General features: G+C 36.1%; 3 protein-coding genes and 1 pseudogene across 3 annotated transcripts; all 4 read left to right on the forward strand.

Annotated features, from left to right (window-relative positions):
* Positions 1-962: 962 nt before the first annotated feature.
* LOC137718823 (agamous-like MADS-box protein AGL66) lies at positions 963-4,336 on the forward strand. The gene is made up of 11 exons (XM_068458361.1): positions 963-1,178; positions 1,324-1,377; positions 1,530-1,545; positions 1,835-1,896; positions 2,093-2,126; positions 2,209-2,270; positions 2,394-2,496; positions 2,634-2,675; positions 3,029-3,165; positions 3,756-3,949; positions 4,117-4,336. Exons 1-11 carry the CDS (start codon positions 994-996, stop codon positions 4,206-4,208), a joined length of 981 nt encoding a protein of 326 aa, XP_068314462.1. The 5' UTR covers positions 963-993; the 3' UTR covers positions 4,209-4,336.
* Positions 4,337-12,007: 7,671 nt separating this feature from the next.
* On the forward strand, positions 12,008-14,552 carry LOC137716936 (receptor kinase-like protein Xa21; annotated as a pseudogene).
* A 1,184-nt stretch (positions 14,553-15,736) lies between these two features.
* On the forward strand, positions 15,737-18,507 carry LOC137718456 (cyclin-A3-2-like). The gene is made up of 8 exons (XM_068458011.1): positions 15,737-16,221; positions 16,459-16,691; positions 16,786-16,861; positions 16,974-17,050; positions 17,166-17,199; positions 17,293-17,442; positions 17,527-17,661; positions 17,751-18,507. Exons 1-8 carry the CDS (start codon positions 15,913-15,915, stop codon positions 17,820-17,822), a joined length of 1,086 nt encoding a protein of 361 aa, XP_068314112.1. The 5' UTR covers positions 15,737-15,912; the 3' UTR covers positions 17,823-18,507.
* A 3,182-nt stretch (positions 18,508-21,689) lies between these two features.
* On the forward strand, positions 21,690-23,941 carry LOC137718670 (putative cyclin-A3-1). Its single transcript, XM_068458219.1, has 8 exons — positions 21,690-22,099; positions 22,593-22,825; positions 22,915-22,990; positions 23,095-23,171; positions 23,285-23,318; positions 23,412-23,561; positions 23,643-23,777; positions 23,870-23,941. The coding sequence occupies exons 1-8, from the start codon at positions 21,800-21,802 to the stop codon at positions 23,939-23,941; spliced, it is 1,077 nt and encodes a 358-aa protein (XP_068314320.1). The 5' UTR covers positions 21,690-21,799.
* The last annotated feature ends 1,191 nt before the right edge of the window (positions 23,942-25,132 follow it).

The raw sequence follows: 25,132 nt of genomic DNA on the forward strand, positions 1-25,132 counted from the left end.
GCATTCACTCACATGAACTTAAAAGCATAAATCGAAACTCGGACAGATTTCCCCCATTTTAACTTTTGAACACAGTCCTCGGCATCAAAAGTGTCAGAACAAAATTATACACAATGCTCGGCAACAAATTCTCAGACTCAAGTTCAAAAAGGATGTGATCGGAGACACCAACATGCAGAGGTGCGTCGTGTGAGTGCTCGTTAACTGTTGGTTGCCGAAAAATCTCCCTCGGCATTTATGCGAAAACCTGCGCACCGTATGCTCTCTATGTGCTAAATGGGACCCCTCTCACAAGCCCTTGTCTAGTACTCTCTGCAAATTTAGATCATGTATTAGGTCAGCATACTTGTTTTTTCTTCGGCATCTGCAAACTAGCTCCCTATTCACTCATGACTCATGCTGCAACAATATCCATAAAAATGTTATTTTATGGAAAACTTCTTTTGTGTTTAATCTTTATAGTTATCTTCAAAACTTTAACTTTACTATTCCAATTTATTCTTAAGAAAATTATTCCAATCTATTTTCAGAAGTGGTTGACAATGAAAGCTGAAGTTCCTGATAATATAAATTTTAAAATAGTCAATCATGATTAGCCCTCTCTATACAATAATTTTTCGTGTGTGCTCAAAGTATGTTACAAATATGGCTCGGAAAGATTTAGGTAAAACTATTAATTATCGAGTGATGTTATCCTATCAGTGATAGATTTTTTTCATAGGTTGCCCAACCTTACACCGTCAGATCGCTCTCTCATTTTCTCTCTCTTGTCAGCTAATTTCGTAAATGGCCTAACATAAACTAGTATATTTTACTCCATATCTTTCTGTTCTTTACTTTCTTCTCCTACCTTCTATTTTGAGGTGTCTATGTGAGAGCGAAAGATTTATCCTCTTTCTCCCTTACCATACAGCTATATAGCTGGCCTGCTAGGTTTCACAAAATAGAACAGGAAAGGGGCAAGAATTTTTTATTATTTTTGCATAGTTAAATATGGGGAGAGTGAAGCTTCAGATCAAAAGGATTGAGAATACGACCAATAGGCAAGTCACTTTCTCAAAAAGAAGAAACGGGCTTATCAAGAAAGCCTATGAACTCTCTGTTCTGTGCGATGTTGATGTTGCTCTCATCATGTTTTCTTCATCTGGGAGACTTAGTCTCTTCTCTGGAAATAAAAGGTAGTGATATTGTTATTCTTTTTGTTCAAGGAATATTGTTATTCTTTTTGTTCTTTTGTTTAATTAGCAGTCAGATTAATCTGTAAATGCTAATATATATCAAGGAATATTTGTTCTTTTGTTTTTTCGTTTGATGGTACTGAAGCATTGAAGAGACTCTGGCACGGTATATTAATCTTCCCGCCAATCAGCGAGGACGGTAAGCAGATATTGACCATCAGATTATGGTTATGATCACATTCGATCGGAGCGTGTAATATTTCTTGTGTTCCTTTTGATGCATGGTTTTTCATTTACCCTTCTGGTACGATGCCTTGATCTCCGTTTGGATCAACTTATGCAATTATAAAGTCAGCATAATCAAGAGGTAAATAAGCAGCACTCATAAGTTACATCCTTCCAAGAATTATATGTAAATTTGTTTATTTATTTGTATATATATGTTTTCAATTAGGGAAGTAATTTCACATACTCTTTTTGTCCTCATGCACACTCCTGTTTATTTCTAGCATTTGAGTTGAATAAAGAAAAAGAAAATCAATGAACAAAAACAAACATGGATGCGCAAAAAGAGAAAATGAAAAATTAATTTCCTTTCATCTATTAATATCTTTATCTCTTTCAGATTTTTATTGAAGTGATGGTTAAATATGCAGTTTCTCCAAAGCGTTCTTGGTAAATTGTGGAGGGAAGCTGATCAAACCTATCAAGCAACCAGGTCTTGGTTCCCTACTTGTCTATGTTCTTCACCCTGCTTAGTTAAATTTCTAATGTAATCTTTTACCAAAATTCCTGGTCAAATTTAGCTAGTCAATTTATTTGGTGAACAAACGTTGGTGAGTATAGCAGTAGTACTCTATTGTACTGACCGTATTGTGATTGTTGCTATGATTTCATGTAATCGATGGATGCAGTCCGATGAGTGGTACTGATTCGGATCAACTGGAGGTACTTTATGAACATATTCAAGCACAAACAAGTCGATTGACACGGCTTCATATTTAAATCCCTATTTCTGAATTAATTACAGGAGATTCAACAAGACATCGTATGCTGCAAATCACAATTGGAAGAAATGGGAAATCGACTAAGGTGCTGCTATATTTACAAAACCCTAAACCCTATAGCGCGCATGTCTCCGATCACCGACAAATTACTATAATTAGCAAGCATCCTATGTATGCATTCCTCTTATATATGAAGTGTCGATAGCAGGATCTTTGAAGCAGAGGATCTCTCTGAAATCAGGACATTGCATGACGCTGAGTACCGGGAACAGATCCTTGAGGAAACTCTAAAACGTTTGCGCGTGCGCAAGGTATGTTATATACTGAATACAGTACTTTGCCGGTATGCTCCTAGCTGCAACTACACCTGTTACTACGCATGTCGTTTATATTAATTTCAGCTGAAATTTATAACTTATGACATTAATTCATGGCAAAACATGTACAGCAAGTTCTGGAGGAGTATGATTCTTCTGCTACAATACTACAGGTCTGTTAAAGTAGCATTTTTGTGTGTACTTTATCTTTATAGTAAACATTTTTCGTCCTAACTGTATATGGAGAAACCTTTATAAGCATATCGCGGACATAGCTAGCCACATGATGTTATCCTTACAGGTGGTATAACATTTGTGGATGACAGAGTTTGATGTCTCACTTCTAGATTATATTATGCTAACACATATATTATAATGTGCATGAAGTAATAACATCACATAATGTTGGTCGTCGAAAAATTAATAACTCGTCATAAGAGCATATACTTCAAGCATGCATGCCAACAAGGAAATAACATAAAGTATTCTTTATTTAATATGTTGAACCGTGTATATACGTTTGCAGCTACCTACAGCTACAACAAATATACATGAACTTGTTACAGGAAGTCCACACAATATTCTAGTTGATTGGCTTCTACAAGGAGATCCACAAGTTCAGATTGTAAACTTTTTGAATTCAAATGGCTCTCTTCCCCTAAGGTGATTATAAATTATATTATATATACTGGCCAAACATGCATATATACAGAGAGCGCCCCTTAAAGAAACAGATGCCTTGTTTTTCAAAAAAAAAAAAGAGGAGGCTCCGGGGGGGGGGGGAATAGTTGAGGGCACCACACCACATCAGACTTCACTGGTCAAATTGTTTATCGTTCAATGAACCTCATAGATCATCTTTGCAAAATATTAGCCAATTTAGAAATATTTGAGGCATATAATTGAGTTCATTTGACGAACATTATGCTAATAAATATTGAAATTTCATCGAAACAACTATAATGGGGCAAATCTGGATTGAATTGAATTTTTTGAAGCATGATCTATAAATCAAAACTTATAAAATAGACGATTCAAATCATTGAAGTTTGAAGTAGAGTGAGTCCCACAATTAATCTTTTTTTTTTTTTTCTTTTTGCAAAAACTAAAATCGCTTCCTTTAAAGAACCTGAATATATATGCATACACACACATATTAATCTATATATCATTACAGTTATATATAGGTTAATGAAAAACTTATTAGTTTCGTTTAGTTAAATCAATGATTTTTTCCGCTTCGTGAGGATTAGAGATCAGCCAGCTGAAAGTAGATTTGACGCCATAGCTTCCCAATCAGCACTTGTTAGCGGACAAAATAGGAGTGTTGATGAGCATCGCAGCACAGGAAAGGGTTTGGAGGATGACAATAATGGTTTGCAGCGTCAAGAATTAGGACAAGTTATTGATGTCAACTTTTCCGCGTGGAAGGATTTCTATCCGACAGGTATTTCTCTTTTGCATGTTCTGATAATTATATCCTTAGAAAAAAAAATACATATATTATTTCTCTACAGTTCATGCAGCTAAACAATGACCAAGTCATGGTGCAAGGAATTGAAATAATTAAAAAATAAATAAATTTATTGACAGAAAATGAACACTTTCCTGCAGCTTCTTCAAGTGGACGAGGACTCTATATGTCATCACAGTTCAATCCACCACCAAGCATCTTGCACCCCAATCAAGATCAAAACCAACTTTGACATTTTGTATATATATTGTGGTTACAACTCGCATGATTTTACTGCCTTTCCTTCGAGTCTTATTACCATGTTGAAAGTCAATACAGAACTGTAAGAATCCGTAATGAACTTTTCCCTTGTTGCTATCATGCTATATAGTATATGCATGCATGGCGTTTTACATAGTAAAAAAAGTTACTCTTATCATATTTTTCATACCACATTTGTATCATCTTTATAATAGAGTTTCAACTCACATGTGTTGATAGGCCATTCCTCTATTAAAGAGATGATACAAATATGATGTGAAAAATGTGGTAAGTGTATTGGAAGTTAAGGTGAGGAGAAGGATAAGTATTATGTGCCTCTAGGAAACTAAGTGGGTTGGTCTTAAGGCAAAAGATTTCGAAAACACAATTTTAAGCTTTGGCATTCGGGAATAAACAGATCGAGAAGCAATGTTGGCATCATCGTGGAGACTCTAACAAAAGATGTACATGTTAAGAGGGCTGGGGATAAAATTATAGCAATCAAAATTATGGTAGGACAAGAACTCGTCAATGTGGTTAGTGTGTATGCACCTCAAGTTAGGTTAGATGAGACTCTAAAGGTGAAATTTTGGGAAGATCTTTGAGTATTGGTTCAAGGAATCTCTCACACAAAGAAGCTACTCACAATAAGAGATTTAAATAGACATGTAGGCAAGGAGACAGGCAATTACAGAAGGTTTCATGGTGGTCATGATTTTGGACAAAGAAACGAGGAGGGGAAAGACATTTTGAATTTTGCAATGGCCTATGATCTCTTTCTAGACAAGACCTCATTTAAGAAGAGAGAAGAGCATGTGATCACCTACAAGAGTATGTCATCGTAACATAGATAGATTTCTTTTTAATGAGGAAAGGGGTCATATAACTAGTAAGGATTGCAAAGTTATACCGGGAGAGAGTTTGGCTAACCAACATCGCATATTGGTGGTAAATGTACGTATTAAAAGAGATAGAAGAAGGAACAAACCCCTTAAATATCGAAGAACTAGATATTGGAATCTAAAAGGAGAAATACAAGTCACTTTCAACGAGAAAGTACTCACCCAATACATTTGCGATACAAAGGGGAATGCTAGTCAAATGTGAGATTTCATGGCTAACTGTATATGAAATGTTGCAAAAGGGGTATTGGGAAAGTCCAGGGGTTTTGGTCCACATCAAAATAAATCTTGGTGGTGAAATAAGGATGTAATTGAAAAGGTAGGCTAAGAAGGAATGTTGGAAGACCTTATACAAGGATAAAAGCACCATTCTAAAAATTGGCCTAAGAGCTAGAATTCAGTTTGCCAATGCGATTATATCCAAAACGTTAGGAAAAATCAGTGAGTTGTTAGACGCCAGCCTAGGTGCTCCTAGGCGACCTAGACGGCTGCCTAAGCGCTCCTAGGTGGAGTGCAAGATTTTCTAGGAAGAAAATCCAAATAAAACCCAAAATCGCAAAAACTCTCTCACTCAAATTTTTCTTAATAATCAGTTTTATCTTTTCTCCCACCTTCAGAAAACTAAAGCTAGGGCTCTTTCCCCTTTTTAGGAACGATAATATTCGATGTAAAGTAGAAGTAACCGCAAATGAGAAAATTGGTTAATTTGATTTGGACATGTGAACCGAAGACTTGGAAAATGGGTAAAAGAAAACCTATGAAGACTTGGAAAAAACTTTACAAACAAACATTGAGTACTTAGAGCTTACGGAAGACTTGACGCAAAATCGAGCGCAATGGCATTTGAAGATTTATACAGCCGACCTCACTTAGTGGGATAAGACTTTGTTTTTGCTGTTGTTGTTGTTTGATAATTTGATATTTGTTATTGCTAATAATTTATAGGGTAAATACCTGACACAATCTCATACCTCATGTTTTAAACATTAAAATATCATACCTCAATTTATGAATTCGTTGAAATGTCGAACATCTGTTAAATATTTATTCAATTGGAAAGGGACCATCTCCGGATCCATTCCACCCAATCACCTAATACAGGTCCTTGAAATTTTATCTAATGGCTAAAGTTAATATAACTTTTAAAGAAGTCTCATGTTTGTAGTTGTTGAATCAAATTTCAAAATTCGAATTGATTGATTGTGTAAATTTGATGGAAGTAATCCGGAAAGGATCCCTTCCTCATTCAATTTAGGTTTTGAAGATAACGGTGCAGGAGCCTCAGTCTTTATGCAATTGGAATAAAAAAATTAATTAATTAGTAAATTAAATAATTATTAAGGAAAGATTGAAAGCCATGAATGATGACAGATTAGAAATGAAAAGTTGAGAGTAAAGGATGAAGGGTTGAAGCCATTTTTCTCTCTTTCGTCCTCTGCTTTTCCTGTTTTTTCTTTTCCAGATTTATTTGTAATTGGGGAAGGTGGATGAGAGTTATGACGGGGAGAGAGTGGAATAGACAGAGTCGATGGTGAGGTGGTGAGGTGGTTTGAGTCGGTGGTGTTGATATTTTCGAATTTGGGAGATCAGTGATAGTCGGTAGAGGTGATGCGTCGGGTTTTGGGATTTGCATCTACTTTCAATCAACGGCAAGGAGAGGTGGTCCGCAGGCTCTCGCATAAAAACATCTGGAGAGGATCTGGTGATATTAAAGAAATTGAAATCCACAAGTCTCAGCTATGGTCAACTAGAGTTCAGAGGCTTTAATCTCTGATGCAGATCTGAATTTTAATTCAAGAGAGATCAGAGGCTCTGGCGGTGTGGGCTGGTGGCGATTTAGGGTGGGGGTGGTTAGCTTTCATGGTTGAGTGAGATCGGGGGTTAACGCTGATGGCGGGTTTGGGTGGGTGGGACTTTGGTGAGTAGTTTGGCTTCGACGGGAACGGCGACAAACGCCGTCATTGATTTTCTGCTTTTGCAGAAAGTAGAGGGGCGAGAGAGTTGGAGAGACAGAGTAAGAGGAAGAGTGAAAAGAGAGAGATGAAAAAAATAATAATTAATTAATTTTTTATTTAAGTTGGTTATGAAGTAAGCTTAGCTACTCTTACATCATCATTTAATAATTAATTTAACGGATGTCTAATATTATAACGAATTCATAAGTTAAAAAATGACATGTTAATGTTTAAAATATAAGCTATGACATTGCAATTACAGTATATTTCACATTTATTCACCAAGAGTTAATTCTTGAGTTTTGCAAAGCCCACTTCAAATAAATTTACACAAAGTTTCTTGTTCCTTATTCAAACAAAAGAGCAAACACCACCAAGCTCTTTATTCTATTTCTATATACACATATCATACAGCAAGTATCATCTTTAGCACAAGACTTAATTCTCCGGTTTCGAACCTGCACAAATTTAATTAGGGTGAGCATAAAAGCTTAGTAGGGACATTACACCTTAATATATATAACCATGAGGATATTATTTTCATGTAGTTAAAACATTAGAAAAATGATATGTATGAATACATAAAACTCCTTTCTTCAAACCCATAACATTAACCTAAACACTATATATGAAAATCAAAGAGGAAACTAAACATTTTATAATATGAAATTATGGGGTTTTGGCTAAAAGAGATTGACTATTGATTAACCAACCTCCTCGTACCCCCGTTAAAATTATTGGAAAGATGAATCAAATAAAAGGAATGAGAAGTCTAACCAAATAAAAGATTACTTCAACTCCTAGCACTCTTTCTCCTTCACTAGCGTTCTACAACTGAAACTATAAAGCTCTTTGTCTGACATTTTTCTTGTCGTTAATTCTCAGGAGAACTGACTCCCTATTTATACATGTGTTTGCTTCTTTTTAACTGGCTAAAAACTCAAACTAATCCTAACAATCATGAGGCCTAACTCTAGACTCTTCACACCACTTGTTTCCTAGACCTCCACCTCCTGCTTCCATAGGCTCCACAAGTTCTCCTGGAACTAACACTCAAGTGACACAAGCCACTGAGCCACATAAATTGAACACCTCATGCTTGCTAGCAGTAATAGGAGGAATTCATCTGACTCTCACATGGTAACTAGATTGAGATGAAAAACCCTGTCCAATGAAAATAACACACCTCCTGAGTTTAAATTCTTAGATAGTGGTAAGAGAGAAAGAGGTATGAAAATCACAAGCTCAATTGTACAATCAGAAGGAAATAAAAACAAATTTACCCCACGAATTACTTGTTGGCTACTCCAATTTGACTCTAGATAAGCATGGAATTATAGAACCAAAGACAAAATTAATCTCTTGCTTCTGAAATCGAAGAGGAAAAGCTATCGCTTTTCCCCCTTTTTAAGAATACGGACAATTTGAGAAAGAGGAGTTTGTGAACTCCTTTTTGGAGTAATCGTGCAGGAGGAAATAAACAAATTAAAATATAATAAAAATTAAAATAAAATCAATAAATTAATAAACAACTAACTATTATATTTGTATTTTTTTTTGTCAAATAATTATATATATCTAAACTACATATTAATAAAACACGGTTTGTCAACCAAAAACTAATAAAATTACTACTATACCCTTTAATACATAACTGAAAGAAGATACTAGAAAAGAAAACAATGTGGGCATTAAAGTAATTTTATACAAACAAGTTTTTACTTTTTTTTCTTCTAAACCTCACAGCTATGTCACTTTATCAATACGCTTTCAACTCATTATCTCTCATTCTCTCTCTCCCCTAACTATCAACCCCTATTTGTTAGGATGCCTGTCAACCTGTTAAAAACAAATAACTTCTCTCATAATTAACCATATAAATTTGCGAGTTAAATCATATAGTTGCACTACTAACTAATTAATAAAAATCAGATTCTTACAACAGAATTAAGAATGAGTATATTCAAGATAAAGTAAGAGTGACCGCAAATAAAGATAAGATGAGAAAAAATTGATTAAGGTGATTTGAACATGTGAACTGAAAACCTATAGATGCTCGGATTAGAAAATGTGACTATGAGACATATACTTAGGGGAAAAGGAGTAAATGAAAACCTATGAAGACTTGGAAAGAGACTTTAAGAAAAGACATGGAGTATTTAGAGCTTATGGAAGACTTGGCGCAAAACCGAGCGCAATAGCGTTCTAAGATTTATACCGCCGACCTCACTTAGTGAGATAAGACTTTCTTTTTATTGTTTGATAATTTAATATTTGTTATTGCTGATATTTTATATCACATTGTTTACGTTCCAAACATTGTTGAAAACTAGATGTTCAGAATATTGCCTTAATCACTAATTGTTTTCAATTAACACATGCGTATAAAATGGTAGGGTTATATTTCAATGAGTTCAAGAACTTGGACATGCACTACCTGGGATTGAGAATGCTGATAAGGGATATTTGCTTTTGCAATAATAGAGTCACCGTTGACAATACAAGCAAAAGCGCGTGTATAAAAAAAGACCAGTAAATATTAAAACCTAATAAATATAAGAGCAATGCTAGTCTTTGAACGGATTTTTTTTTTTTTGGTCAGAAGGTAGAGAACATTTATAAAATAAAGTCCAAACAGACATATTACAATGTACGTTCTAGTTCTACATGGTTTTTTTTTTTTTTTTTTTTTAAAAGAGCAATAGAGTGATTTTAATGATAGAAACTGGGTGATAAAGGGGTAACCTAGTGAGCATATATTCTTCATTGACAATTTTTTATTTGGAGAGAAATTTGCACAAGTAACACATCAAATAAATCCCTAAATTTGTACATTCTACACGTTAATATTGATGATAGAAATATCCTCTTTCTAAACCTAGCTACAGTCATCTATCGCATATGAACAAGTTTTAAAGACTCGACGCATCAAGCGTCAAGCACCACCTAGCAAAGACAATTTGACCAAACAAACACCTAGTACCTCCATCACTTAATTACAAGGTCGGAATAATCACTTAATTACAAGGTTTGGCATTATGTCCTCCTTATTTGTATTTCTCTTTTTATTTTAATAAGATTATGGGTTCAACCCTCTGTTCACCCAAAAAAAGTCATCATCATAACAACAGTCCCGATTCCCATCTAGGCAATAGTTATGTCACATCCCGGTCCAGGCCCCCACCCCATATTGGGCTCGACTCTCATACGAGAACTTCTCAGTGGATCACTCATTATAGGATTGCTCTCGCGCGCTATTCGCTTAACTTCGGAGTTCCTACAAAACTCGAAGTCAGTGAACTCCCAAAAAACCTCGTGTTAGGTAGAGATGGAAATATACATATAAAGCTTACAAGATCCATTCCCTTGGGTGATGTGGGATGTTACAATCCACCCCCCTTAGGGGCCCGACATCCTCATCAGCGCACCACGGTTAGGGTAAAGCTCTGATACCAAATTGTCACATCCCGACCTGGGCCCCCACCACATCTCAGGCTCGACTCCACCGTAGCACGATATTGTCCGCTTTGGGCCCCAACCACGCCCTCACGGTTTTGTTTTTGGGAATTCACACGAAAACTTCCCAGTGGGTCACCCATCATGGGATTGCTCTCGCGCGCTACTCGCTTAACTTCGGAGTTCCTACAAAACTTAAAGTTAGTGAGCTCCCAAAATGCTTCGTGCTAAGTAGAGATGAGAATATACATATAAGGCTTACATAATCCACTCTCCTGGACAATGTGGGATGTTACAAGTTAGGTTGGACTTTGATACCATTTTTAATAACCAAAAATCATATAAAAATGTTAGTGATCCCACAACCAATGCCAATTAATCGTCACATTCTGATCGTAAGATACATCTAAAATCAAATGCAATGATCTTGAAAGGGAATTGTTATTGACACTCAAAAAATCTTATTCTACACTCCAAACTTTCTATATTTGGAAAGAATAAAAAAAAACTATTTGTGAGGAGTGTAGAATGAGATTTTTGAAGTACTAATAACACTTCTCTCTTGAGATATTACGATGTACCGAAACAAGAAGTAGATATATCACAATTTACACTAGACCAAGTCATACATTAAAATTTCAACAAGTTAACAACAAAAAACTCTTGTTCCACAAAAATTATTCAAACTAAACAATAATGCATGGTACAAGAACCCAACTCTCCAAGCACAGTGCCCATAATTTCTTAGATTAGAAGTATCAATGAAATTGAGCATTAAACTCCACTGCCACCAATGGGAGCTTATCTTAAAACAACAAGAATTTAAGACAGAGTAATGCTATTCATATCATGTTTTTATACCACATTTCTATACCATCTTAGGTGGCATTTGATGTGGATAGCCACATCATTTGAAAAATTTACAAAACCCAAGAAAAGGAATAAGAAAAACTCCTCGTATACCACAATCATCATTTAATTAACTAGTTTTTTTTTAATTATTAGTTTATTAAATAATGAACTAAATTTAAAAATCTAATTAATTCAAATAATATGGTTATCCACATCAAATATCATCTAAAATAGTATGAAAATGTCGTACAAAAACATATTATGAATAACATTACTCTTTACGACAACACACGCACTTGGTTGTATGAAACGGGTATTTTTCCTTCTGGGTACTAAAAAGTAACAAGTCTGGTAATTAGACATTTCAAGTAACTAGAAACGGTCAAATCACTGGACACCAAATTTGACCAAGCATCCTACGTATAAGTTTCTGCATTGAACACGTGCAAGCTTTAATCTTTTTCCATCCGAGTTCAGAAGGAAACCCCAGAAAAAAGCCATGAATTTTCACATCACCGTAACATTGTTCTCTGTTCTTGCATGCATTGTTCTGAGTGTTTACTCAGCATTCACTCCAAGCATTGTCACAGACAAGGAGGCGTTGATCGCATTCAAATCAATGGCCAATGTCCCTCCAACTTTCTGGAACCAAAGCTCATCACTCAGCGCCAACTGGACCGCCGTTTCATGCAACCGAACCAGTGGGAATTAACGGGTTTTTTCTCTTGATCTCTCCGGCTTCGGACTCATTCCATAAGTCACCATGTTGGTAGCCTGACAGAGCTTCAAGTCTTGAACTTGGCACGAAACAATCTCAGCGGTCCAATCCCGCGATCCATAAGCAACCTCTCTTCCACCCTCACAAGTTTGAATCTTGGCACAAATAGTCTCACCGGTATAATCCCAATGGAATTAGGTTTTCTTCGTAAGCTAAAAAAACTTGATCTTGCCGGCAACGAACTCACCGGCACTGTTGCCTTGTTCATATACAACATCTCTTCGCTAGTTCACTTCACCGTAGCTTCAAACCAACTCTGGGGGTGAGATTCCAAGCAACATTGGTGTCACGCTTGCAACCTTCTCTACTTTCGAATTGTTTCAATCTGTTCACAGGGTAAATTCCAGCGCCTTTGCACAACAGTACAAGGATTCGAGAGCTCCGACTGTCCAACAATTTTCATGACGGTTCGGTTCCTCAAGGCCTTGGAAATCTTCCCTTCCTCAAAATGTACAACATTGGTTTCAATTGGATCGTTAGCTATGGTGACAATGCTCTTAATTTCATTACTTCTTTGACAAACAGTCGGTTAAGTTGGTTTGCAATTAACAAAATTCGGTTGGAAGTGCGTAATTCCAGAGTCCATTGGCAACCTCTCCAAGGTTCTGTCGAAATTGTACACGGGAGGGAATCTAATTTATGGTAACATACCTGTCTCAATTGGTCTATTCAGTGGCTTCTTATACCCACGTTCGTCGTCAAGCCAACGGTACTGCCTATCGCCTAGCCTGCTATGCACATAGACTATCTTCAACCGAAGGGTCTAAAGGGTCAAAGGGTCGAAAATAGCCCGAAAATCGTCTTCAATTGAAGACTAGGCTAGAGGGCCAACCGACTGGCCATCTTCAACCAACTGGCTAGCCCATTTTAGCTTTTTTTTTTTTTTTCTTTTCCACTTGCCCAGCCTTGATTCTTTTTTTTTTTTTTTTCTTTTTCTTCTTCTTTCAACCCACTTCAGGTTTAGGAACCTTTTTGTTCCTAGCCCATTTATTTATTAGGAAAATTAATGAAAATGGCTTGAAAACTTTGAGTTTTAACGATAAAGACAAAATAAAGGGTAAAGTGAATGGTAGTAAGATTGACTTTTTAGTATAAAAATGTGGTTTTTTGTTAAAGTGAATAGTACCACGAGCTTTTCGTTAAAACTCCCTTATTTATTTATTTTTTTAATAGTACACTTCTTTTTTTTTGGTTGTTTTTTATTTTATTTTTAATTTCTAATTTTTTCCTACATCATTTCTCATATATTTTTCACCATTTCATGATGTCTTATCTTATTTTATTTTAATTTTTCACATTCTATACTATAGCCCTTTGACCCTCGGTTGGAGATGGTTTTTTATGACAGGGCTAAAATGAGCCATCTAGTTCTTTGGCCCTCAGTTGGAGATGGAGGCAAACATGACCATGTACTGTTTATTAAAATATTAATATTTTGGAGAGCCAGAGGACTAAAATGAGCCCTCTAGCGAACCTTCGGTTGGAAATGGCCTTAGAAATGCTAGTCCTTGTGTTTGGTTAGATTCCCTTCCGGGCTTTGTAACCGACATCCCTTTTGAGGATGTCTTCTCTGTAATGGATTGAGCATTTGCTCCTTTTGTATGTCTTTCATCAATGAAATGAAAATCTATCGTTTTTATCAAAAATAAAAATACAATAATAAAAAAAAAAAAGGTCAATTCAGTAGTTTAACTATGCGAAATGTGAGCTACAATTCAATTTCTAGTGAAATCCCATCAGAAATTTGGCATCTGAAAGAGTTGCAAATGCTAGGTTTTGCAAGAAACAAATTGTCTGGCAAAATTCCAAACTCCTTAAGGTAATATCATGAAATAGAACCACATTGACTTACCGGACAATTCGCTCAACGGAAGCATTTCCGGAGAGATATTTCTAAACCTTCTTAGTTTGAGCACAAATTTGAATTTTCTCGCGTTGGTTTAGGAGTATTTGAGTAATGGGAGCTTGGAAGATTGGATAAAAGGTAAGAAAAAGAATGTGGATGGAGATGGATTGAATATTTTGGAGAGATTCAATGTGGCCATTGATGTGCCATGCGGATTGGACTATCTGCATCATGATTGCGAAGTTCCGGTTGTACATTGTGATTTGAAGCCTAGCAACATTCTTTTGGACGGAGATATGACTGCAAAGATCGGAGATTTCGGGCTGGCGAAGGTGCTCATGGAGAGAACAGAGAACACTCAACACTCTCAGCTCCACAAATGTCCTGAAGGGTTCCATACGATCCATACCTCCAGGTTAGTACTAATTCTACTGTCTTCTCACTTGAAAAAACATTTAGTTATATGTCCAGTCCATGGTAATTATTGATATATTTTGCATATTGTTAATATACTAAGTCCCGTAGATTGATATTCAGTCTTAGTTAATCATGATCGTTATAGCAAATGTGCTTGATTTATAATCTACTGACTTTGAGGATGAACACAACAATGTAGAGTATGGTTCCGGCCAGAACCCGTCAACAGCGGGAGATGCATATATAGTTTCGGAGTGATGTTGTTGGAGCTCTTCACTGCACATTCATGGATAAGTTTACAGCGAAGATCTTCGAAAATTCGAATCTTGCACTCTCAGGGGTTCGGATATATGAGGCTGGTTTTTTCATATTGCTGTGAATAACACATCAAAACCAATAGTCATGTACTATTTCTAACTCGTTTTGTTCCGTCATGTTTGGAGATTGATCGGTTCAAATTACAAAAACAAAAAAGAATTCAAAAATAAAAATAATGAATTAAACAAACGTCTAACAAAAAAGTGGAGAAACACTCAAGTTTTAATTGAAGTCTAAGCAGAGTAAGAAAATAACCAATCTAGGTTAAGCCTGTTTTTCGATTTAGAGAATCACGTACATGCTTCCGATCTTACTAAAGTGCAAGAAACCAACTCAAACGATCTAAACTTAGGGAAAATGAAATTCAATGTCGAATGAAATAAAGTAAAACATGACTTTTCAATTGACTTAATTCATACGTACAATACATTTGTTTTTGGAGATGAATTCTAAATTTAGGAAAGTATCACTTTAAACAAAAAAATCCAAATCCATCTCGTCCGGGTAACCAAATCACCAAACCCGCGAAGTACAATATTTTTTGCTTCGAACTTTTGAAATTTCAAAATTCGTAAGCCAAATCAGATCGGGAAAAACAAAAGAAAACTAACGAAAAGTTCAAAAAAAATTCCCTTTTAATGAAAAATCCTTTTTAAAGATATAGTTAATCATATCAAGGAAATATATAAATGTAGTTTTTCGTTAAAAGTGAACAATACCAGAAGTGTTTTGTTACTCCCAAAAAAACAAACCGGTCCAAAGAAAAACCCAACAATTTCAGGTTTACAAAGCGCGCAATCTTTTTAACTTTCAAAAATCCAATTAAAACCCCACCGCAAAATCAAAATTTGAAATCCTGTTCATGAGAAAGTCACGTGCGTTCCCCAAATTTGAAGTTCGACCAAACGAACGCGACAAACCGCTCCAAAAATTAATAAAAAAAATAAACCCTCCAAAATTCACGTCAAATCAAACAGCGCGAAAAGCAGAAAATTTTGAAGCTCTTGAAACATGGCGCTCTCCCTTTCTTTCTCAAAACTTCAAAGTCTTCAACTTCCTCTACAAATCCCCATCTCCCCCCTCACTTTCTCACACCTCCATCTCTCTCTCTCTCTCTTTCCCTCTCTCCAAGCCACAGCGAGTAAAGTCCAAAGCTCGGCACTCTCAGAGCAATGGTCTCTACCACTGTGGCGGAGCAAGTGAACTGCAGTCGGATCACCACTCGCGCGGCTGCCAAGAGGAGGGCGATGGCAGCCTTGACGGAGGATAACCATTTGGCTAATAAGAAGCGCGCGGTGCTCGGAGACGTTACCAATGTGGTTAGCGTCGGCGTTTCAGGGAACTCTAAACGGGTTGAGCTGCAGAAACCGAGTTGTTTGACCGAGAAGGAAAAGAGGGCCGAGGCGGCGCGTGAGTGTGAGGACCCCCAGCTTTGTGGGCCGTACGCCTCCGACATTTATGCCTACCTCCGCCGTATGGAGGTACTGAAAGATCCTACCTTTTCTAACTTTTCAATTTCTTCACTCGATAATTAGACTGGTGTTGGACTGTTAGATTCGATCTTGATATTGGGCTAGGGTTCTTGGGTTCAATTTTGATAATGGTAATTCCAATTTTGATGAATCCTGCAACTTTTTGGATTTAATCTCAATTAGGGTTTATGTTTTGTGAATTGGGGATTTTGGGTTTGCCATGAATAATGAGTATTTGTTGCTTAGGCGGAGCCGAGAAGAAGACCGTTGCCTGATTACATGGAGAAGGTTCAGAAGGATGCAAATGCTAACATGAGAGCGGTGCTTGTGGATTGGTTGGTGGAGGTTTCAGAGGAATACAAGCTCCTCCCGGAGACTCTTTATCTCTCCGTTTCTCACATTGATCGATTTCTCTCAATGAATGTCGTCCACAAGCAGAAGCTTCAGCTTCTGGGAGTTTCTTCAATCTTCATTGCCTCGTAAGCCTGCAAATCTGTGGATCTGTTCACTAGTTTGCCTGATTGGTTCTGTTTCTTTTGATCTGAAATTCATGATGCTTTTTTTAACTGATAGGAAATATGAAGAGATTGATCCTCCTAATGTGGATGAGCTCTGTGACATAACTGAAAATACATACAAAAAAGAAGAGGTATTTGATCTTTTACTTTCGGTTTTATACCCGATGGTTGTTTCTATTTGCATCAGTATCTTTAGGTAGATACATGTCCTTTATACTAAGTGGTTTTCTGGTGGTTATAAAGGTGATCAAGATGGAGGCTGATATACTCAAATCCCTAAAATTTGAAATGGGCAATCCGACTACTAGGACCTTCTTAAGGTAAGGATGAACATGACATTCAAAAAACTCAACTCTTTTTGATACATTATTTTGGTTTTCAAGCTTAAATGACCTTGGCTGATTGATTTTGCCCCTTTGGTGAATTGTTATACAGAAAATTCACTGATGTTGCTCAAGAGAGTTACAAAGTAAGCTTTCCTTCTCTCCTGTAACATATATGTGGATTTGAGAAGTTTATGGTCTCTTGTACTGACTAGTTGACTGTTTTGTGTGGTTTACAGACTCCCATTGTGCAGTTAGAGCTCTTGGTTGCCTACCTTGCCGAGCTGAGTTTGTTGGATTACAAGCTTGTCAAATTCCTGCCTTCTTTGGTAGCTGCATCAGCTGTTTTTCTGGCAAGATTTATGACTCAAACAAAAACACATCCTTGGGTAAGGATTTGATGAATTACTTATGCTGACTTCTATTGTTAGATGTATGAAAAGCAATTAGTAAGATACATTCATTCATTTCAGTGTCCAGAGCTGCAACAGTATACCGGATATAAAGCAGCCGATTTGAAAGAATGTGTTCTTGCCATACATGACATGTGCTTAGGAAGAAGAGCAAGAAATTTGAATGTTATTCAAGAGAAATACAAACAACCTAAGGTACTTTTATAAGAAATGTGTTTGACCTCTTATTTTCCAAATCTTGGAAACAATCATTCTAATGGAGTCATTTTATTTTTCGAATGCAGTTCAAACAAGTGGCACATATTCCTTGCCCTCAAGAAATACCAGTTCATTTCTTTCAAGATCTGAAAGCATGAAAGAGTGAACTTTTTGGCATGGTCTTATCCAGTGTGATAGGAAGATCTGGCTTTAAGTTGTATTTGACGAACTTAATGAAAGGCTGGTAATGTGGCCAATTGCCATTTTGTGAGGAGATGGCATGAGCTTCAATCTGCTTTCGGACCATCTTGATCAGTTGCACTTGAGTAACTTCTCCATGGTAGACTTTGGACAAGCTGGTTCTGTACGCATCATTTTTCGAATCAACACTGAAAGTACTGTGATGCTGGGTTATGGTTTAGCACTGAACCAAGGAGCCATTCCATCCCAAATGTGTTGCAATGATGTGTGCGTGGGATCTAATTGTCCAAGCCAGCATTTTTGAGCCACAGATGGAAATGGAACAATACACATGAGCAAGAGCGTTGCCTTGTCAAACTGAACAGCTAGCCTTGCCCTCTTCAAGCCTTCTCCCATTGATGAAACTAATTTAATGATCTCCCAGAACAAAGGACAAGAATGCTCATTGCTTATGCTCCCTTTTGAGCTTTGAAAATTATGTTTAGGTTATAGTGGTAGATAGTATTTCGTAGGTATAGAAGTGTTGTGATGCAAATTTGCAAGTTTGCTGACTTCCAAGTAAAGTTTGGTTGTATTGAGAATAGAAAATCACGAGCTATTACATATTTCTCTTTAAATTGGAAATCTCAAATTTTAATTACATGGTACATTTGAAATTTTAATAAGAAATACATTGAAAGATGGACGTGCGAGTTTGTTTAATGGGGAAGATGAGAGTAAAATAACAAACCAATGATAGTTGAGATTAAAATGATTGAGAATTTATGAATGAGGAACATATCAATCGGCAAGTATTTTTTTTAAAATCAAATTTATTCTTTTAATTATTATGGTAAATAGTAGATTGCGAGACTTCATTCAAACTAAAAATTGAAGGTCTTGGTTTGAAGCCCGTTGCTGGTGTGGAAGCCAGACTTGTGATCAGGAGAGGTTAAAATGCTTTTGTAAAGTCTTCTTGGCTCTCGAAAAGGGTGAATAACTGTGGCTTGCCATCAATTGTCTCATTTTCAAAAAAAAAAAAACTATAATGCTTGAGCAATACAACTTGAAAAAAAAAAAAAAATTAGTTCTTTAGATTTTGATTTTTAAAAGTTTAGGAAAAGATTAGTTATTTTCACCATCAGCGTCAAGGCATACCTACAACTTCGTGCCGAAATGATTTATGCATGACACTTAACTACTAGCTGTCATTGGTATGGATTAACCTAAGAATTTATATATCGTGCACCAACGAGGACTGGTAACAATGACAGTCAAATATTTTGGAGAAGGGGGGGGGGGGTGGTGTGGTGGTGGGGAGACGATACCTAAATATGACATAGTGGATGAATTAAGATTTCAAGTGTTTTTATAGTCATGAAGTTGATGGTAATTATAAATCGTATAGGTACATTTTTCAATTATTACAGGTGATATTGTGTATTTTATTCACGATGATTCGTTGATTCAAGGGTTAAAATCGTTAATATCACAGTCTCCAGGTAATTTTCCATTAGATAGCAGGACTAAGTGTCCACAAGATTCATAAACTATAAAGAAGGATTATGAGTTATTTTGATTTGGTGTATGACTTTAAGATGGATGTAGAGTTTATATGTAAAAAAAGAAAAAAGGATGAGGTTATAAATAATGTCACGTGACACGACGTGATTAGTTAAAAATCTTATCGAAATCTATTCTTAAGGATTCTAAACAAATATTGACATGTGCTGCAATGGGATTGGTTCAAAATCTTATTGAAAATCTGGACACATGACACTACAGAATTGGTTAAAAATCTACTCGAAAATCTATCCACAAAAATTGTACTTTGGATAATGACATGTGACATGATAAGGTTGGTTAAAAATCCAATCCAAAATTAAAAATAAAATTATTTTGGATGGATTGAATTGACTTTTTAAGCTTTTAGCCTTCACCTATATGTAACTCCATATTCTTGTCACATTTGAATTCACCTACAATTTATTTAAAGGAAAATTAATGAAAAAAATTTGAAAATTTTGAGTTTTAACAATAAGGAGAAAATAAAAGGTACAGTGAATAATAGAATGATTGACTTTTTAGTGTAAAAATATGATTTTTCGTTAAAATGAACAGTACTAGAAATTTTTCGTTAAAGCCCCTTTTATTTAATCTCTCGTTTTCTCTTGATTTTTTTTATTTTTAAATTTTGGTGTTGGTGTTTACCTCCACAAATCCTCATTGGAATGTCGGACTCCAAGAACACTGGCATAGCTCCGCTTTTAAGGCCAAACCTCCGGCATGGAGCCCCAATCCCAACAGCAGCACCACCACAACGCACCAGCTCACAAAGGGAAGCCCAGCCTCCTCACCTCCTTCAACATATGGCAGCCAACCCAGCGCATCCGCAGCATCGAATTAGTGTCCTTCTTGCAGTGGCTGCCTGGATGTGGACTATTACTCTCAACCCAGAGACATTCATCAAAGTGGTCAGAGATAAAGTTGCACATTGTTATTGTTCTCTAGATCGCGCTGTGCGAGTTGAGGATTTGATGCATCTGTACGTGCGATACCCGTCCTTGGAAAATTCTCCTCCTGAGTCAAAGTGGTTTCAACCGGGGAAGAACCCAAGAAAAAATGGATTACAAGAATTATCGAAGACGACCAATGCGAGTGCAGATCCAACCACTTTCACCCTTTTATGGCGCTCTACAATTCGTCTATTATGATAATATTGTAGGGCTGTTAATATTAACTTTCGAATTGCCACATGTTACCTTCCTTGTGTGGTCTAGCCTGTGGATTGTTTCATGGCGCTGTACTCGGAGAAGGGAGTTTATGGATGTGGCTTCAACTTAAGCTATAATGTGGTCTCTTGCTCTACGTCCTTCTAAGGTTGGTCATGACTGAAAAATAAAAAAATTGCGCACAACATGGGCAAACAAAGATTTGAGAATAAACTAACAATTAGATTGATCTGACAGTGTATATTATTAGTACAAAATATAATTACGAGAATGTTAAATATAAGATAATGATATATTATTATATTTAAGGCTTGATACATGACGAGTTTTGAGAGGATTGTAGTGCTATTTAGCAAAATTCAGTGGCAAGTTAAACCCTACACAAATTGTTTTCAAACACATGATGGCAGGCTCAGGTGAGAGGCGAAATAAATGTATACTATTTTTTTTTTCCAAACTTTAAAATAATATTGGTAAAGTAGAGTATTATTATTATCATTTTTGTTGGGTTTTAATTTATTTATTTGTTTTTCAAACATGGGTCTTTTATTTTTGTTGGAATGGCGAGTCAAAACAAAACAGGATAATGGTTCTTTACTTACAGTTAATGAATATTTACCATTCAAACATCATATTCGAAATTGTTTATTTTCCTTATCATCATCTAAATATCATATAGCAAAAACTTATTTAATTTTGAAATCTTTTAGCTACTTATATGCATAAAAAATAAATGAATTGTTCATCATATCTTCAAATTAAATAATATTTTACAACTATAATCATTAAATGATAATAAAGAAAATAAACAATTTTGATTATAATATTGAACGATAAAAGTTCGTTAATCATAAATAAATGAACAATTCCTCGTAAGAGAGGACGCGAGCATTATCCAACAGAACATTATTAAACATTAAGAATAATTTGTTTATTAATATCTTGAAAACTTCGATAAGTGTAAAATAAAAAGTAAAAAGAAAAAAATAGCTTGACCCAAATGCCCGAATGAATATTGCAAAAGACACATTCCAAAATTTCAAAAATTGAACCAATATTGAAGCAAAGGGCGAACCAAAACGTTCAGAAGCAGCAGAAACCCAAAGGCGCCAACTTTACTTTTCAAAATGGCGCTCTCATTTTACTCGCTACAAAACTCTCCCCCCTCTTTCTGAACATCTGACCCAAAACCTCGAAACTCACAGATTCGAGCAGAGGCAGCCATGGCTGACAAGGAGAACTGCGTGCGTGTCACGAGGTCGATGAAGCGGAGCGCCGAAGCTGTGACCCCGGAGCGGCTGGCCACCAAGAAACGGGTGGTGCTAGGAGAGCTCACGAATGCTGTTGTTCCGGTGAATAAAAGCTTCCGAGCAGAGAAGCAGATCAAGAAACGCGGCGCCAAAGGCAAGGCGAAAAAATCAGTGCCCGCGAAGGCGGCCCAGGACATTGATGCGTCGTCGGATGACCCCCAACTGTGTGTGCCATATGCTCGTGACATTTATGAGTATCTTCAGAAGCTCGAGGTAAAGGGTTATCGAATTGCAGCTTTCTTTCTTTCGAACTGGAATTTATTGGAAAAATGGGAGTTGGGTTTTTCTTATTTTTGGGTTCTTAATATATCAGTGGTTCTGGTTGCACTGAAATTTGATTTAGGAATAAAGGCTGAAGTTTTCTAGTGATTGGTTTATGTAATTTTTTGATTAGTCAAAGATTAAGCTGTTTTCAGGAACTTCTGCAGTATCTGTGTCCTGGGTTTGGTTTTAAGTGGAATTTACTGGAAAATGGGAGGTGGGTTTTGTTAATTTTTGGGCTTTTTATTTACCAGTGGTTCTTCTGGTTCCTCTGAAACTTGAATTAAGGATAAAGGCTGGATCTTTCGTGTGATAGTTTATGTACTTTTGATATGCAAAAAGTTTAAGCTTAATTAAGTAAGTTTTGTGGTCTATGTATTTTGGTTTTGATTTGAATTGGAATTTGGGGTATCTGGGCTAATGGTGATGACGGGTTAACGTTCAGGCGGATGAAAATCGCAGACCTTCACCCGATTACATGACAAAGATTCAAAAGGATGTCACTGCTAATATGAGAGGAATCTTAGTGGACTGGTTGGTGGAAGTTGCAGAGGAATATAAACTCCTTTCTGACACTCTTTTCCTCACCGTTATGTATATTGATAAATTCCTGTCTTTGAATGTTCTCAACCGGAAAAGGCTTCAGTTACTCGGTGTTTCTTCAATGCTCATTGCCTCGTAAGTCCAAGAATCAACGAAATTTTTAAGTGATGTTTCTTGTTGACATAGATCGAAATTTGTAATCTTATGATTAATGTGGCAAACAGAAAGTATGAAGAGATCAGCCCTCCACATGTAGAACAATTCTGCTACATAACAGATAATACGTATGATAGGGGCGAGGTGAATTTTCGTATATCTATTCCTAATCTTAGATTTTAATGTATTGCATCTCCTTTGGTTTTGTAATTGTAGTAGTTTAGTTAATACTTGTTCTCATTGTAAAGGTGTTAAAAATGGAGGCTGATATACTCAAGTCCTTAAATTTCAACTTGGGAAGTCCTACAATAAAAACATTACTAAGGTAAGAAGTCTTGGTACTGTTTTTCTTGGACATATTTTATCAATATGCTATTGAGATGCTGAGTTTGATAGCTTATTGGACTGATTAACGTTCATTCACGCTTTGGTTTGCAGGAGATTCACTAGATTTGCTCAAGAGAGCTACAAAGTAAGCAAAATCTCTCTTTCTTCTCTCTTTTTCTCTGCTACTTGGGTGTCAGTTCATGTGGGAAGCTAACAAATTGTTTTGTGGTCTTTACAGGATCCTAATCTGCAGTTAGAATTTTTGGGATACTACCTGGCAGAGTTAAGTTTGTTGGATTATGAATGTGTTCGGTTTTTGCCTTCTCTGGTGGCTGCGTCCGTTACATTTCTCGCAAGATTTATGATCCGGCCAAAGGATCATCCTTGGGTAAGAACTTGTTAGAGAACTTTTTAACATCATTCAACTCAAAGTATTGAATGCAATTGCTGAGTTGTTTGCTTCTTGCAGACTTTGTCCCTGCAAAGATATTCCGGATATAAACCAGCTGATTTGAAGGAATGCGTTCTTATCATATACGACTTGCATCGTAGTAAAAGAGGAGCGTCTCTACAATCCATAAGACGAAAGTACAAACAGCATAAGGTATATTCAGGCTAAAATTTTAACACTACTGATTTTGATTTCATTTTCCGCACCATAGGGATGTTCTGAATTGCATTGTTTTCTTGAAACAGTTCAAATGCGTGGCGACTATCTCTTCACCTGCAGAAGTACCAACTAACTATTTCGAAGATCCGAAGGCATGATTGTTTGAGTACAAGAAGACTAGGGTTTAGCTGCAAGATGAATCTGGGAGGCAGTTCTTTGAACTGAAAGTTTGTCAAAATCCGTTCTGGTGCCGCCGCTCATGCTAATCGTTGTGATATAATTTTGTAGGGTTTCAACACTCGATGGTTTTGCTTATTTAGTCCCCACTAGGGTTTGAATTTTCTTTGGTCTGTTGGTAGATTATTTGTTAGTGGAGAGAAGTTAGATTAGCAGGTTGATGTTGAATGGGTGTGAAAGCTTGTAATGTTCCTCGTGTTTTCAGTCTGTAGAAAATTAGAAATGTTGTTTATAGATCCCATGTCTTTTTTCCTCCTTTAGTTTCACTTGCATTCTGCTTGAAAGATTTGTATTTGGCAATCCAACACAACATTTGGCAACCAAGTTCTAATTCCCCGTGTTTAGATTAGACAATATGAGAAATGTTAGCAACATTCTTAGTTACTTTCTTGTATCAATCTTCTTACTTTTCTGATCCTATGTGTACTCTACTAGCCAACAGGATCCTCTTCGGATCCTTTTGGAGAAGATTTTAAAAATTTGTAAATTGTGTTTGTTGATCGTATATCATACGGTTTGTTTTTATCAGATATTGTTTGTATTTATTTTAAATAAAAATATTTAAAATGATTTTGATCGTACGATGTATGATGAACGAATATGATTCACGAATGATCAAGATCCTTATAAAGAGGATTTAGCGAGGATCCGGATTCCTCCATTGGCACTCAAACTAAGTTTTTAATTATATTAAATTCTTTGTTAGTATAATTAAAATTTAGTTTGTCAAACAGAAAGTAATTAAACTTTTGGCTTTGCGTTTTAGTGGAATACATGTGGCATGAGTACAAGTGAGGGTTGACATATTTCTTAAATAAATAACGGTCAAGTTGAAAGTGTTTTTAGAATAATTGAAAACATTTTTAGTGAAATTGTTTTTGGGTTTCAAAAGCTATTTCCAAGAAGCATTTCAAGTGTTTTTCCAGTATTCACTTGTATCTTTATTAAGAGTTGATTCCAAAAACACTTTCAAATGAGCTCAATGTTAATGTTATTTGTTCTTAAAATAGGATTCCACACTTAAATCGTTAATTAATATTATTATGTGACACAAATAAATCATCCGTTTCAATATCATATTAAAAGCATACAATCAATAAATAATTGGTAAT

The sequence above is a fragment of the Pyrus communis genome, chromosome 15 (assembly GCF_963583255.1).
Source record: "Pyrus communis chromosome 15, drPyrComm1.1, whole genome shotgun sequence".
In the NCBI taxonomy this organism is placed as follows: Eukaryota; Viridiplantae; Streptophyta; class Magnoliopsida; order Rosales; family Rosaceae; genus Pyrus; species Pyrus communis.

Bases quoted from the DNA above. Each gene is read 5' to 3' on its own strand.
- LOC137718823 (XM_068458361.1), top strand. From the start codon at position 994: ATGGGGAGAGTGAAGCTTCAGATCAAAAGGATTGAGAATACGACCAAT. The intron at 2,497-2,633 runs GTATGTTATATA...AAACATGTACAG, and splicing joins AACGTTTGCGCGTGCGCAAG to CAAGTTCTGGAGGAGTATGA. The intron at 3,166-3,755 runs GTGATTATAAAT...CGTGAGGATTAG, and splicing joins AATGGCTCTCTTCCCCTAAG to AGATCAGCCAGCTGAAAGTA.
- LOC137718456 (XM_068458011.1), top strand. From the start codon at position 15,913: ATGGTCTCTACCACTGTGGCGGAGCAAGTGAACTGCAGTCGGATCACC. The intron at 17,200-17,292 runs GTAAGCTTTCCT...TGTGGTTTACAG, and splicing joins TTGCTCAAGAGAGTTACAAA to ACTCCCATTGTGCAGTTAGA. The intron at 17,443-17,526 runs GTAAGGATTTGA...CATTCATTTCAG, and splicing joins AAACAAAAACACATCCTTGG to TGTCCAGAGCTGCAACAGTA.
- LOC137718670 (XM_068458219.1), top strand. From the start codon at position 21,800: ATGGCTGACAAGGAGAACTGCGTGCGTGTCACGAGGTCGATGAAGCGG. The intron at 22,826-22,914 runs GTAAGTCCAAGA...TGTGGCAAACAG, and splicing joins TCTTCAATGCTCATTGCCTC to AAAGTATGAAGAGATCAGCC. The intron at 23,562-23,642 runs GTAAGAACTTGT...TGCTTCTTGCAG, and splicing joins GGCCAAAGGATCATCCTTGG to ACTTTGTCCCTGCAAAGATA.